General features: G+C 42.3%; 1 protein-coding gene across 4 annotated transcripts in view; it reads left to right on the forward strand.

The window, feature by feature from the left end:
• The window catches only part of STPG1 (sperm tail PG-rich repeat containing 1), an 89,148-nt gene that overhangs the window by 12,159 nt on the left and 64,353 nt on the right, over positions 1–12,636 (forward strand). For all 4 annotated transcript variants that reach the window (XM_078145594.1, XM_078145593.1, XM_078145592.1 and 1 more), the window contains one exon: positions 3,329–3,447. In XM_078145594.1, coding sequence (XP_078001720.1) covers positions 3,329–3,447 — 119 coding nt within the window. The remainder of the gene's footprint in view (positions 1–3,328; positions 3,448–12,636) is intronic.

Here is a 12,636-nt window from a genome sequence, read left to right on the forward strand (position 1 = left end):
CAATTCCCATCCTACCACTTGTGCTGTGTGACTCCTGGCCGGGCATTTCTTCCCCTGAGCTCCATTCTCCTCATCACTAAGAGAGGATAATGATACTGGCATCACCTACCTCTTAGGTGTGTTGTGAGGCTCAAACACGATAATGTATGTGAAGTATTTTGTAAAATGAAAAATACTGTGTAGAGGAAGGGATCGCTAGCATAAAGCAGTGGGCAGGACTGGGATTTTCTGGTGGGGCTCATTCACTTGGGTGAAATAAGAGAGCCGCCGGAATCACACATGGAATTGGTAGATGTTTCATCCGTCTCTGGCTCTGTGTGCTTCGTGTGCACCTGCGGAGACTGAGCCGGCTCCTTTCATGGGATTTCTAATTTAAGTGTTATTGGCTCATCGTGGTATATTATCAGTTAACAAATATCAAGCAACTGCCGTGAATGAAGCATTAGGCATACAAATATGAAATTGAGGTGGTCTGGACCCTCCAGGAGCAGGCATTTTACTTGGGGGAAACAAGTAATGACTCTAAGATGTATAAAAACCAATGCCCAGTGATCTGGGGGAGGGGAGTCAGGAAAGGGCTCTTAAAGGAGGCAGTACTTGAGCTGAGCCTTGAAGGGTGTTATGGATGCAAGAACCAGAGGGGAAGAGCCAGGCACAGGATGCCGCCTGCACAAAGGATTAGGAAGAGCTGGTAGTCCAGTTTGGCTAAACTATGGAGTGCATGAGAGGGAATAATGTGTAACATGCCTGGAAAAGTATGCTGCAGTGAGATTGTGATGGGTTTTAAATATTAAATAAAGAAGTTTATGGGTTTTTTAGAGATGATGGGGAAGCTTTTGGAGCAGGGGTATGAACTGGCAAAGGAAAGAGCCCTTGGACTCGGTGACAGAAGACCAGAATTTGAGTCGCTTTTCCCCTTTTCTAGCTCTGTAACTTTGAGCGTGTTATTTTGTCTGGCTTCTGCTGAACTTTGTAGACTTGGGGAAGTGCTGTAGAAATGTGAACTGTTATTATTGTAACAGGGTACCCATCTTTCATATATGGATACCCTGTGTTGAAGCACTTGGTGGGTCAACATCCACTTGAAACCCATAGTTCCTGAGCCCCCCCAAGTTGTTTATTTTTACTAGTCATCCAGATGGTGCAGTGTGGCAACTACTAGACAGTCTGAAATTTTAACTCCTCCTCATCTTTCTGTGTCCAGTCTTCCATAGATATATAGGAAGGCTTAAAAAAAAATCGGGAGGCATTTTCAGGGCCCTGACCTGTCTTTGTCTTTTTGTCTTTGTCGGGGGTGGGGAGACTGGGTAAGGGAGGGCACTTTTATCAGCTCACTGCATTTGCCTTCCACTGTCTTCTCCTCTGGTGATTTTCTAGGGCAGCCCATGTATTTACTTCTTTCTTACTATTTTCTCTAGTGTCACTACTAGCTGAATTACTGAGAATGGAGATTACAGAATAGGGAAAGAGAGAATCCTGATTGGTAGAAAGACCTAAAACTCCATGTTGTCCTCCCTCCCTCCTTTTTTTAAATTAAAGGGTTTTTTGACCAATAGAAATCTATTTTCTCTTCCTTCCAAAAAAGAAAAAGAAAAACAAATTCCTTGTAATAAATATGCATAGTCAAGTAAAAAAAAGTTCCCTCATTGGCCATGGCCAAAAAATGTCTCCTTCTGTACCCTGAATCCCTCACTTCTCTCTCAAGATGTGAATGCTTCATCTTTGGTCCTCTGGAATCGTGGATGGTCACTGGATCGATCATAATTCTTAAGGTTTTCAAAGTTGTTTGTCTTTATAGTGTAGTTATTGTGCAAATCATTCTCCTGGTTCTGCTCATTTCATTCTTCATCAACTTAAACAAGTCTTCAAAATTGTTCATTTTGATAATATTGCTACCATTGCCTATATTTTCTTAACGGTTCTGCATCTGTTCATGATTTTTCCATATCTCCTTGAAATCATCTATTTTATCATTTCTTATAGCATAGCAGTGCTCCATCACATTTGAATCCCGTAATTTGTTCAGCCATTCCTAATTGATGAACACTCCCATAGTTTCCAGTTCTTTGTCACTACAAAAAAGCTGCATTAAATGTTTTTGTATTTACAGGACCATTTCCTCTTTCTTTGCCTTCTTTTTGGGTCTAGTTCTAGCAGTAATATAGTGAGTTCAAAGGGTATGCTATACTCTGTTGTCCTCTTCAAGGTCCTTTGGTTGCAGGACATCTTGTGTGACCTCTTTTGCTCTGTTTACTGGGATCCCTTGAGGTTCCTCAGTCTGATACTTTCCATCTTTCTGGGGACTCAAAATACGGGCAGTATAGGAGATTAACATGTACCAGCCAAAGAGCAGGAGGTTCTCAAAAAAAGCCTTACGTGGAGGAGGAAATTGAGGCCCAGAAGGAAATCATCCAGCCGGTGTGTTGGAGCCAGGGCTGAAATCCAGACCCTTGTAGGCCAAGCACTGGTGAGCTCCCTTTTCCTTAAGCTATTGCTGCCTCAGGCTGATGGAAGGACAACGCCCCACCTGATGCCATTTGTTTCTTCCTCAAAAACACCATATTGGATGAACAGCTTTATATGGGGGTAGTTAATTTCATAAGAACAGTGTGATAATTTGCGTCTCGGCTGAACAGACATTTTACTGTGGCCCTTCAAAAGGATGGTGGAACTAACCTCATGGTGGTCTTTAAGCATTTGTCTCAGGGTTCTACTTGGCCCAATGGGCAGAACCAAGAGTAATGAGTAGAAGCAGTGAAGATGCATATTATAACCTCTCAACACACCATATGCTGTCCCAGTGTGGAATGGGCTGCCTGTCCCTGAAGGTCTTCTAGCAAAGGCTGGATGGCCGCTTGTTGGGGAGGACTTAAAGGGGATCCTTTTCCAGGTGTGTATTTGACCAGATGCCTCTGAGCTCTCTTGTGGACTCTGAGGTTCTGTCATTCACGATGCTTCAGCGTAGGCTGGTTACGAGAATGTGCCAGTGATGGGGCCTAAGAAATGGCCCTTGTCTGGTGCTGCCGCTCAAGCTTTAAGCTGGAGGAGCAAAATCAGGGACATTTTGATTTTTTTGGTATCTTCCCTGCTGAGTGGATTGTTCTGTACACATTGGATGCTTAATAAATGTTTGGTATTGAATTGAATGTGTATGAACAGATTTTGAAAGAGGTACCCCTGTAAGGGTTTATTTAATCCCTCTTCACAAGTCCTAGGCCAGTGTCTTGTTGAAAAGAAATCTTGATCTCAGAACTCCATTTCCTCCATTCTCCAATTCATCTTTTTATGTTTTTTAAAATATGTCCTTTTTTTTTTTTTAATCATTTAGGTTACACTGGAGCATATCCAAAGCAATCATCCATTCCTTATAAATTTCGGACCATAATAATCCCGGATTCAGAAAGAAAAGGATTTAACAGTCAAAGCAAAAGATTTTATTGTAAACTGGTAAAGATGCTATTTTTGACTTTTCCTACTTTTATTCAGGATTTTAGCATGATCAGCTTATTCATGGGAGCTATTCCTGTATCCTTAGACATGTCCCTGCATCTCTGTGAGCCTCAGTCACTTTATCTGTAAAGTGAAGGTGTTAATGGTCAGAGGATATTTAAAGTCCCTCCCAGCTCTGACTTACTATATTCTAAGATCCCTCCCAGATCTGACATTCTATATTCTAAGATCTTCCTCAGTTCTGATGGCCTATGTTCTAACCTTCTGTGTTCTAACTTTCTCTGTTCTAAGGTCCCTTTCAATCCTAAGCCTTCTATCTGTGATATTATATGTTCTAACATTCAACATTCCAAGATAACATTCAGCTCCAAAATTTTAGAATTCTTCAAACAAATTATTACTACTTGGATCTTGAAGCTAAAATAATAACAATAGTTAACGTTTATAAAGCCAATTAAAGTACCTATAAATACATATATACACACATGCAACATATGTAATATTGATGTCTATAAAATGTATATTATAGATATAAAATGCAAATAAATGTAAATATGTATACACACTCATTTAAATATTTTCTATTTAACTATTTGTCCTTTGTTTTGAACACCAGAGGGCAGTGTACTCCATGTAGCTGTGAGTACACTTTTTTAAAGGTTTCATTTTTTTTTTTTGTATAAAGTGAGATTGAAATGTCTTAAATCTCGGGAAAGATATTCTTCTGTTCTGTTTGCTCCATTGTACAAAGTGGCACTGGCCCGTAGTCTTTGTTGCTGGGGAGGTTGAGGCCATGGATCACTTGAGTTTAGGAGTTCTGAGCTGAAGCAGACTTGAGTCTAGCACCATATCTTCTATGCCAATCACTATTGGCATCAGGCTGCTACAATTCCAGCCTGGGCAAGAGAAGGAGACCCTGTTTCCAAAAACACGCATGAACAAATAGGAAAAAACCCTAAAGACAAAAAAAGAAAAAGACAAGGTCTGAGAAAATGGGGATGACCCTTTTAGGGGTTAAAGTCCTTATCTAAATTTGTCATATTTTGTCATTTATATAATATTTTATATCTCTTCATCATTTTATGGTATTATTCTTCTCCAGCTACCTATATCTGTCTCTTTCAGATTTCCTGTCTTTCCTTGACATTTCCCCTTCAGGATGCTGCCAGTCATTTACTATGATACAGTGGGAAGAGCCATTGATGGAAAGGAAGAATATGAGTTCTACTTCCTGGTCTTCCACTGTCTGTGTGGCCTTAGTCAATTAAATTCCCCTTCTCTGGGCTTCAGTTTTCTCATTTTTTAAATGGGGGTGGGGGTAGGGTCATAATGCTCTTTAAAGTCTAACCTACTTTCTAAAGTCCCACCTAGCTTTAAGATACTGTGACCTTGAAATACAGTGGAAAGCACAATTTGATTTGGAGTGAAATGATCTGGGTTCAAATCTTGGCCTTGCCACTAAATAACTCAGGGCCCTCAGGCACTTTTTATTTAACCTCTTAGTGCCTTGGGCAGCTCTCAAAGGCTGGGTGGGTTACAGAGGAGAGGCCTGCTTTGCGTCTGACCCTGGTAGCTCTCCGTACTGATGAAATCACCCACCTGTCTGGAAAAATCTTAGAAAACTGACATTTTTTAGTCTTTGGGCTCTCTATTCAGTTAATCTCTTTTCAGTAAATCTCCCCAGTTCTTAACAGCTTTCATAAGTATTGCTTTATCACACATTTTGGAATCTGGTAGTGCCTAGTCTCCCTCCAGTTTTATTTTTCATTGTTTTTGATATTCTTGGCCATCTCTTTAAAAATATGAATTTTGTTACACGACTGGGACAAATTCCATTACAATCACCTGTTGGTATGTTATTATTTTTGACTCAACCTGACCACAGCCAGGGGATACCTCCTCTGTTCATTTCCCTGTTGATTTCTGTGAGAAGCTTTGAGGTTGGCATTGTACAGGTCTCTTGTGCATCACGGTAAGTTAGTGCCCAGCATTTGATATATTTTGTCATTATTTGCAGGGTATGTATCAGTTTTTCTTGGTTTTTGGTGGCGTAATTTGAAAACACAGGTGATTTTTATCCTTATCCCACTACTTCAATAAAGTCATCCATTATCTCCATTTCTTTTTTTTTTTCATTTACTCTTTTGGAGTCACAGCTATACCTAGAGCAGGGTGACTGCCCTACTTCAATGGTGGCCCTATGCCACCCTTCTCCTTCTGTCTCCCTTTGTCTCTAATTCCAGGCTTTAGGATCACTATATTTCACTGATACTTGGTTGTCCAAAAAAAAAGGAACTTCACTGATTCTACCAGTAGGGGGCAGCAAGAAAGCGAGGAAATCCTGGGGAATTCGCTTTAGATCTCCAACTCTCCTCTTTTTACAGAGGAGGAAACCGAGGCCCTTTCTCTACTTTTTTTTCTCCTGTAGGAGCTACTCCCTATGAGAAGTCTCTTTCTTTCTCATCTTTTTGCCATGTTGGGAGTAGGAATCACCATCTTATTTATGCCCTCCCCTCCTCCCCAGATGACTTCTGATCCCTCATTAACGTGTTTTACAACCATCATCCTGCTAAGATCACTTGGGACAGTAGGCAAGACCCCAGTCCCAGATGCTCCTTAAGAATAATTGTATGGCCTTGAACAAGTTATTTTTCCTAAACTCTTCCTTTCTAGGTCACCATTTTCTCATGTGTAAGATGAAGGGGTTGGACTAGGTGGCCCCCAAATGCTTTCTAGCCCCAGTATTTTGTGTTCTAAGGGCACGCCCCACCTCAGTTTTAAGAGAATTTGTTTTAAAGTCCATTCTATAGTTCTCATGTACTATGTCTTAACTAGGGCCATCGTTAGGAATTCTTACATGTAGGACAAGTCATTTGGGGAGGAGGGAGTGCAGAGTTCCCCAGGTCAGTCATACGGTGCTTTGGTTGGAATATCCTTGGGAAGGACAAAGAGAAGGGCATGTGAGTCATGGCGGGGTACAAAGAGGTCAGCCTGCTCTGGGTGGATGTGATCTCAGTGACATGCTTGGAAGGGTGAGGTAAATACTAGGAGTCTTAGCAGTGGAAGGTGGACCGTAGGAAAGAGGGGTGGTACCTTTGTGGTGCCATTTGGCATGGGACCAAGGGTAGATAGGTGGCACCACAGTGCACAGAGTGTCAGGCCTGACTCCAGGCCTTTATGAGTTCTTCAGGAATTCAAGAACTTTATGATTTCAAATCCGGCCTCAGACACTTACTAGCTGTGTGACCCTGGGCAAGTTTGCCTTAGTTTCCTCATCTCTAAAATAAGCTGGAGAAGGAAATGGCAAACCACTCTGGTATCTCTACCAAGAAAATCCCCAATGGGTCGTGAAGAGTCAGACTCGACTGAAACAACTGAACAACAACAAGAGCATGGGAAATACTTGAAGCTGTGGGCTGGTTGGTTGGCGGATTTCCCTGGATTTTGGTGCCCTGGGAAAAAGCCTTGGTCGTTATACCCTCGATCGGGGGTGGGGAACCTGCAGCCTCGAGGCCCTGCCCTAGATTCTGCTCACCCTGACTATTTTTAAAATGTTTTTTTTCATTTAACGAAAAGCTATTTTCTCTCCCTTCCACCTGCCCTCTCCCAATGGAAAACAAAAGAAATAATTGAGCAAAACAGATTCCTTCATTGGCCGTGTGCAACGATATATGTCTTGTTCTTCACCAAATCCATCATCTTGATGTCAGGAGATGGGCAACAGGTGTTCTGGACTCAGTGTTCTGGAATCGTGGTAGTTCACTGCATGGTTCAGACTTCGTAAAGTCTGCTAAAGTTGCTTTTTCTTTGAATGTTATTGTAGAAATTATTCTCTTGGTTCTGCCCACTTCATTCTGCATCATTTCATACAAGTCTCCACAGGTTTCTCTGAAACCATCCCTTCTGTCATTTCTTACAGACAAACGTGTTCCATTCCCATAATTTAGCCCCCCCTTTCTGTGTCCTAAGATCCTGTCCAGCTCTAGTGTTCTACGTTCTAGCATTCTGTGTTCTCTGTTCCCTTATAAATCGAAAATTCTGTGTTCTTAGGTCCCTTCCTGCTCTAACAGTCTGTGAATTTAAGGAATCAAAACTATATGAGATTTCTTTACTGCTTACATGTTTTGCTAAAATAAATCAAAATGAAGAAATCCATTCCCTAGCTTCCACTTTTCATCCCCTGGCTGCCTCCTTGCTAAAGTCATACTTTTGGTAATACTTTACCTTTGAACAGCACTTCATGGTCTACAAAGTGCTTTGACATTCTTTGCCTTATTTGATCTTACTAGAAAGGCTGTGAAGTTGAGAGATGGGGCGTTATTATCCCCATTTTACAGATGATAAACTCAAGGCCAAAGAACTAAAGTGGTTTTCTGGGAGTTGCCCAGCTAATAGTGGGCAGAGCCAGGACTCAAATGCCGGGCTTTTGACCCTCAGGCCAGTGCTCTAGGCACTAGGAGACATTGCTCTTCTGTGGAAAGCTTTTGGATTTTCAGGAGATGCCCAGCAGGCTGCCTTCACTGGCCCATGGAGGCCTCACCCGTCCTGCAAGGCTGGTGTGAGAAGAGAACTAAACTTAGAAGGAAGACAAGTACTCAAAGAGAAGCTGCTGCCAGCTCCCCTCGCCTTCTTTCTGGGTGTTTTCCGGGAGCCCCAGGTGAGGAGCTTCTGAATTCTCAAACCTGGACACTGGAGGGCCTGAGATTTCAAGTTATTTCCCAAAAGTACTCTGGCTACTCAGAAGATTTCCCGCTGAAGTCGACCCACATGGAAGTGAGCCAAACCACAGGTGATAGCGAGGTTAGAGAGGGAAGGAAGTCAGGATGTTCACAAGCATCTAGTTTCTAAGGCATTTCAGTTCTGCCACTAACTACCTGTGTGACCTTGGACAAATCACCTTCCCCTTTGGAGCCTCAGTCTCCACATTTGTAAAATGAGGGAGTTGCCTTAAATTTTTTGTGTCATGTAATCTTTGGGCAGCCTATGGATCCCTTCTCAGAATGATGGTTTTAAATGCATAAAATGAAATATGTAGGATTAGAAAGGAAACCAATGGTTAGAGAAAATAAAGATATTTTTTCCCATCTAAGTTCACAGATCCCCTGAAAAGTCTCTATGGACCCAGGTTAAGAACCGTTGGATGTGATTATCTCTAGTCCTTTTAGCTCTTTTAATCTACATTCTAACATTTGAAGTTCTTTTGGCTCTGTCATTCTGTGTTCCAAGTGGCTTCTCTCTTCCAAGGTCCCTTCTAGCTCTGACAGACAGTATGTTTTTAAAGTCCCCTCCACCTGGTAGGTTTGTAGATAAGCAGCTGGAGGGAACCCAGAGGCAACGTTCAATGTCTTTCTTTTCTCTTTCCTTTTTTTTTAAGCTTTTCATTTTCAAGGTAAAGAAACTGAAGATTTTAATTGACTTGGTCAAAATCACACAGGCAATAAGCCCTGATGTTTTGTGTTCTAAGGTTTTTTATGTCTCTGAGGTAACTCTGCCTCACTTAAATTCAATTTACTTTCCAAGTCGAGATATCACCCATAATGCCATTGGTCCTTTTAGAAAAAGAAGAGGAAGAGGAGGAAGAGGAAGAAGAAGAAGAAAAGAAGAGAAGAAGAAGAAGAAGAATTTGTAGCCCTCACAATGTATGTTCTCTTGGCCCTTTCAGCTTTGAATATCTATGATTCTAAAACACTGCACTCAAGATCTTCATCGTAGCCAGAACCTGGATGTAATTCCTTGAAGGCATTTTACAAATAAGCAAAGAACATCACCAACTGGGGGTTCTGGATCTTGCTTGTTTTATGGATCCCTTTGGCAGTCTGGGGAAGCTTGTGGACCACTTCTCAGAACAATGTTTTTAAATGCATAAAATAAAATGCAGGAAATACCAGCTACTCAGTTGCATGAGTTGGGACAAATCCCTTTTCCTCTCAGCATCTCAATTTGCCCCTCTGCTTATTTCATTCCTAGTACTCAAGAACGTCACTCTGCATATTGAGATCAGCCTAGCTTCAGTCTAGAAATTGTATTCTTTTGATAGGCAGGAGGTGGGGGGGTTGGGCCCTGTGTTTTTGTAGGAAGAATACAATAAATCTCTTGTTGATAAGGAAAATTCATATTCAAGAGGGCCGATTCTTTATGCTGGAGTGATGTGTAAAGTGATGTATCAAGCTCATAAAACTGATGTAAGTGCATGACCAACATTCTGAGAATGGGGACACAGGTATATTGGGGGTGTGTTAGAGGGACCTATGGGACCCAGGAGTTTCAAAGGCAGAATTTAGCTTTTCTACCACTGATTCATTGGATGGCTGTAACTTAGGACAAGGGTATTAACTTCACTCTAACTCTGGTTTCTCCACCATGAAATGGAGATGGTGATAATAAAATCTAAATGTTTTAGAGCTGGTGGAAATTTTAGAATATCACGTGTTGCAGAGAAGTTACCTATTAAGGTACCTGTATTAAGAGAGGAAGCTTTTTACTGGGAATTCCTTACCCTAAGAAAACCACAGGTCCAGCCTCATTCCAGGCTCTAACTAAAATGGGAGTCTAAAATATTGGGATCTGCATTGTAGAATCACAGAATCTCAGAGCTGGGAGGGCCCTTAGAATACTGAATGTCAGAGCTGGGAGGGCCCTCAGAACACTAAATGTTAGAGCAGGGAGGGCCCTTAGAACACAGGATGTCAGAGCTGGGAGGGCCTTAGGATGTAGAATATTAGAGCTGGGAGATAACCATAGATCCCAGAATGTTACCTTTCAGTCACTTCTACCCCAGCCAAATCTGGGTTCTGTTGGCCCTGAAACAAGATATCCTATCCTGGCAGGCTCCAGGGCCCAATCCCAATGGATATGTCTGATATGTTTCCTGTAACAGGCAGCACTAGCCCTTAGGACATGTTGTTTTCCGGTGGTTAGAACTATGTAGTGGATGGTTTCTAGCTCTAGATCTTTGACCAACTTGCTATATGACTGTGGGTGAGTCATTCCTCTTTTGTATCTCAGTTTCCTCATCTGTAAATTAAGGGAGTTGGGCTAAATGTGCTGGCAAGTCCTTTGCAACTTTTAGTATTTTGTGGTTTTAAAAATGATTTTCAAGTCCAGAGGTAGCGTGGTACGTCAAGTAGGGTACTAGACTTGGAGTCAGGAGGCCTGAGTTCAAAATCTGCTTTTGATATTAACTCACTATGTGACCCTGGGCAAATCACCTGATCACTCTGAGCCTCTGTTTCCTTGCCTGTAAAATGGGGATAATAGCACCTGAAGAATGTACCTCATAGGTCCTTCACCCCTCATCCCATGATGAGGTGGTCTTCCTCCTCACCAAGGAGGAAGTCCTTTACCTTCACCTGCACAAGTGATCCTTTTCCGTCCACCCCCTCTCCCAGCCACTCTCACTTTTCTTCAATCTTTCCCTTCCTATTGGCTGCTTTCCTTCTGCTACAAACCTGCCCATGCCTCCCCTATCCTCAGAAGCCCCATGCTTCATCCATCCTTGCTAGCCATCATCCCATAGCTTCCATCCCTTTCCTGGCTAAATTCCTTGACAAGATCATCTACAACAGAGGCCTCCCTGCAGAGTGACCAGTGATTTATTCATTGTGAATTCCAATGGCCTTTTTTTCTGTTCTGATCTTTCTTTTGCTCTCTGTAGCCTACCACGGCAATCACCCTCCTCTCCTTGACACTCGCTTGTCTCTATGTTTTCATGACACTGCTCTCTCCCGGTTCTCTTCAAGCGAGTCTAACCCCTTCTTACTCAGTCAATAAACACCTATTAAACACCTACTAAGTATTAAGTACCTTCTATGTTTCAGGCATTATGCTAAGCACTGGGGATACAAAGAAGGTCAAAAGACACTCCCTACCCTCCAAGAGCTTACAGTCTAATGGGGGAAGACAACTGGCAAACAGCTGTGTACAAACAAGCTATAGAGAGGGTCAATAGGAAAGAATTAAGAGGAGGAAGACACTAGAATCAGGGGGATTTGGTAAAAGCTTCCTGAAGAAGATGGGATTTTAGCTGAGATTGGAAGGAAGCCAAGGGGTGAAAATGATGAGAGAGAAGTTCCTTCCAGACATGAAGGACAGTTAGAGAAAATGTCCAGATTTTGAAGGTGGAGCTCTTTATGGGAGGAACAGCAAGGAGGCTGGCTGACTTCAATAGATCAAAAGAGTACGTGTGTATACATGTAACATATATCTGTTGTCCCCCCACCCCCACCCCAATAGAACGCAAACTCCTTGAGAGCAGGGGTTGTTTCATCTTTGTTTCCTCAGTGCTTAGCAAAGTGCCTGACACACAGTAGGTGATTAATAAATGCTTGTTAATCAATTGGATAGATGTGGCAGAATTCCTGTTGAAGTCCCCATTGATTTCACATGGGGGCATGGGGTTGGAGGATTTGAGGGCATCTAGGTGGTGAAATAGAGCACCAGACCTGGAGTTGGGAAGACTCATATTTGTGAGCTCAAATCCAGCCTCAAACGCTCACTAGCTGTGTGACCCCGGGTGAGTCACTTCACCTTGTTTGTCTCAGTTTCCTCATCTGTCAAATGAGCTGGCAGAGAAAATGGCAAACCAACCCTAAATGGGGTCATGAAGATTCAGGCATTACACAACTGAACAACAGCATGGGGATGGAGAGTGTTACCAATGTGGGGCAGGGGTGGGGTGTTTCTACTGACTGTCATCTTCATAAAGGCTTGGCATACCAGTGCTGTTTAATCTTTTGTAAAGCTACCCAGTGTTAATAACTGTTTACTTATTAACCTGCTAACACGCCCCACAATCTCAGGGGAATTTCAGTGAAAGAGAGATAACTGGTTCACTTTCTTGAATCAGCCACATCTTTTGAGACAGTCACTCAGAGGCTTTGATAAACTGCATGTTGAAATAGGTGGATGGGAACCGGCTGCTCCGTGAAGCATGTCCTGTCCCTGACACCGCCTTCTGGGGCAAGTATTGATGGCTAGGCATGTCAGTAAAATGCCCCGATCCTGCCCAAGGTTTTAAATTGCTTTTAGAGCCACAGGACAGAACTTCATCCATTTAAAAAATGGCATAGTCTGCTTTAATTATTCTTAAAGCTTTTCTTTTGAAAAATTAATCTTACTTTCATTGACATCTTTTTTTAATCCCCTTCGTTTCTGAATACATCCCTCTGCCTCCCTTATCCAATGAAA

The sequence above is a fragment of the Phascolarctos cinereus genome, unplaced genomic scaffold, assembly GCF_003287225.1.
Source record: "Phascolarctos cinereus isolate Bilbo 61053 unplaced genomic scaffold, phaCin_HiC Scaffold_726;HRSCAF=1367, whole genome shotgun sequence".
Lineage (NCBI taxonomy): Eukaryota > Metazoa > Chordata > Mammalia > Diprotodontia > Phascolarctidae > Phascolarctos > Phascolarctos cinereus.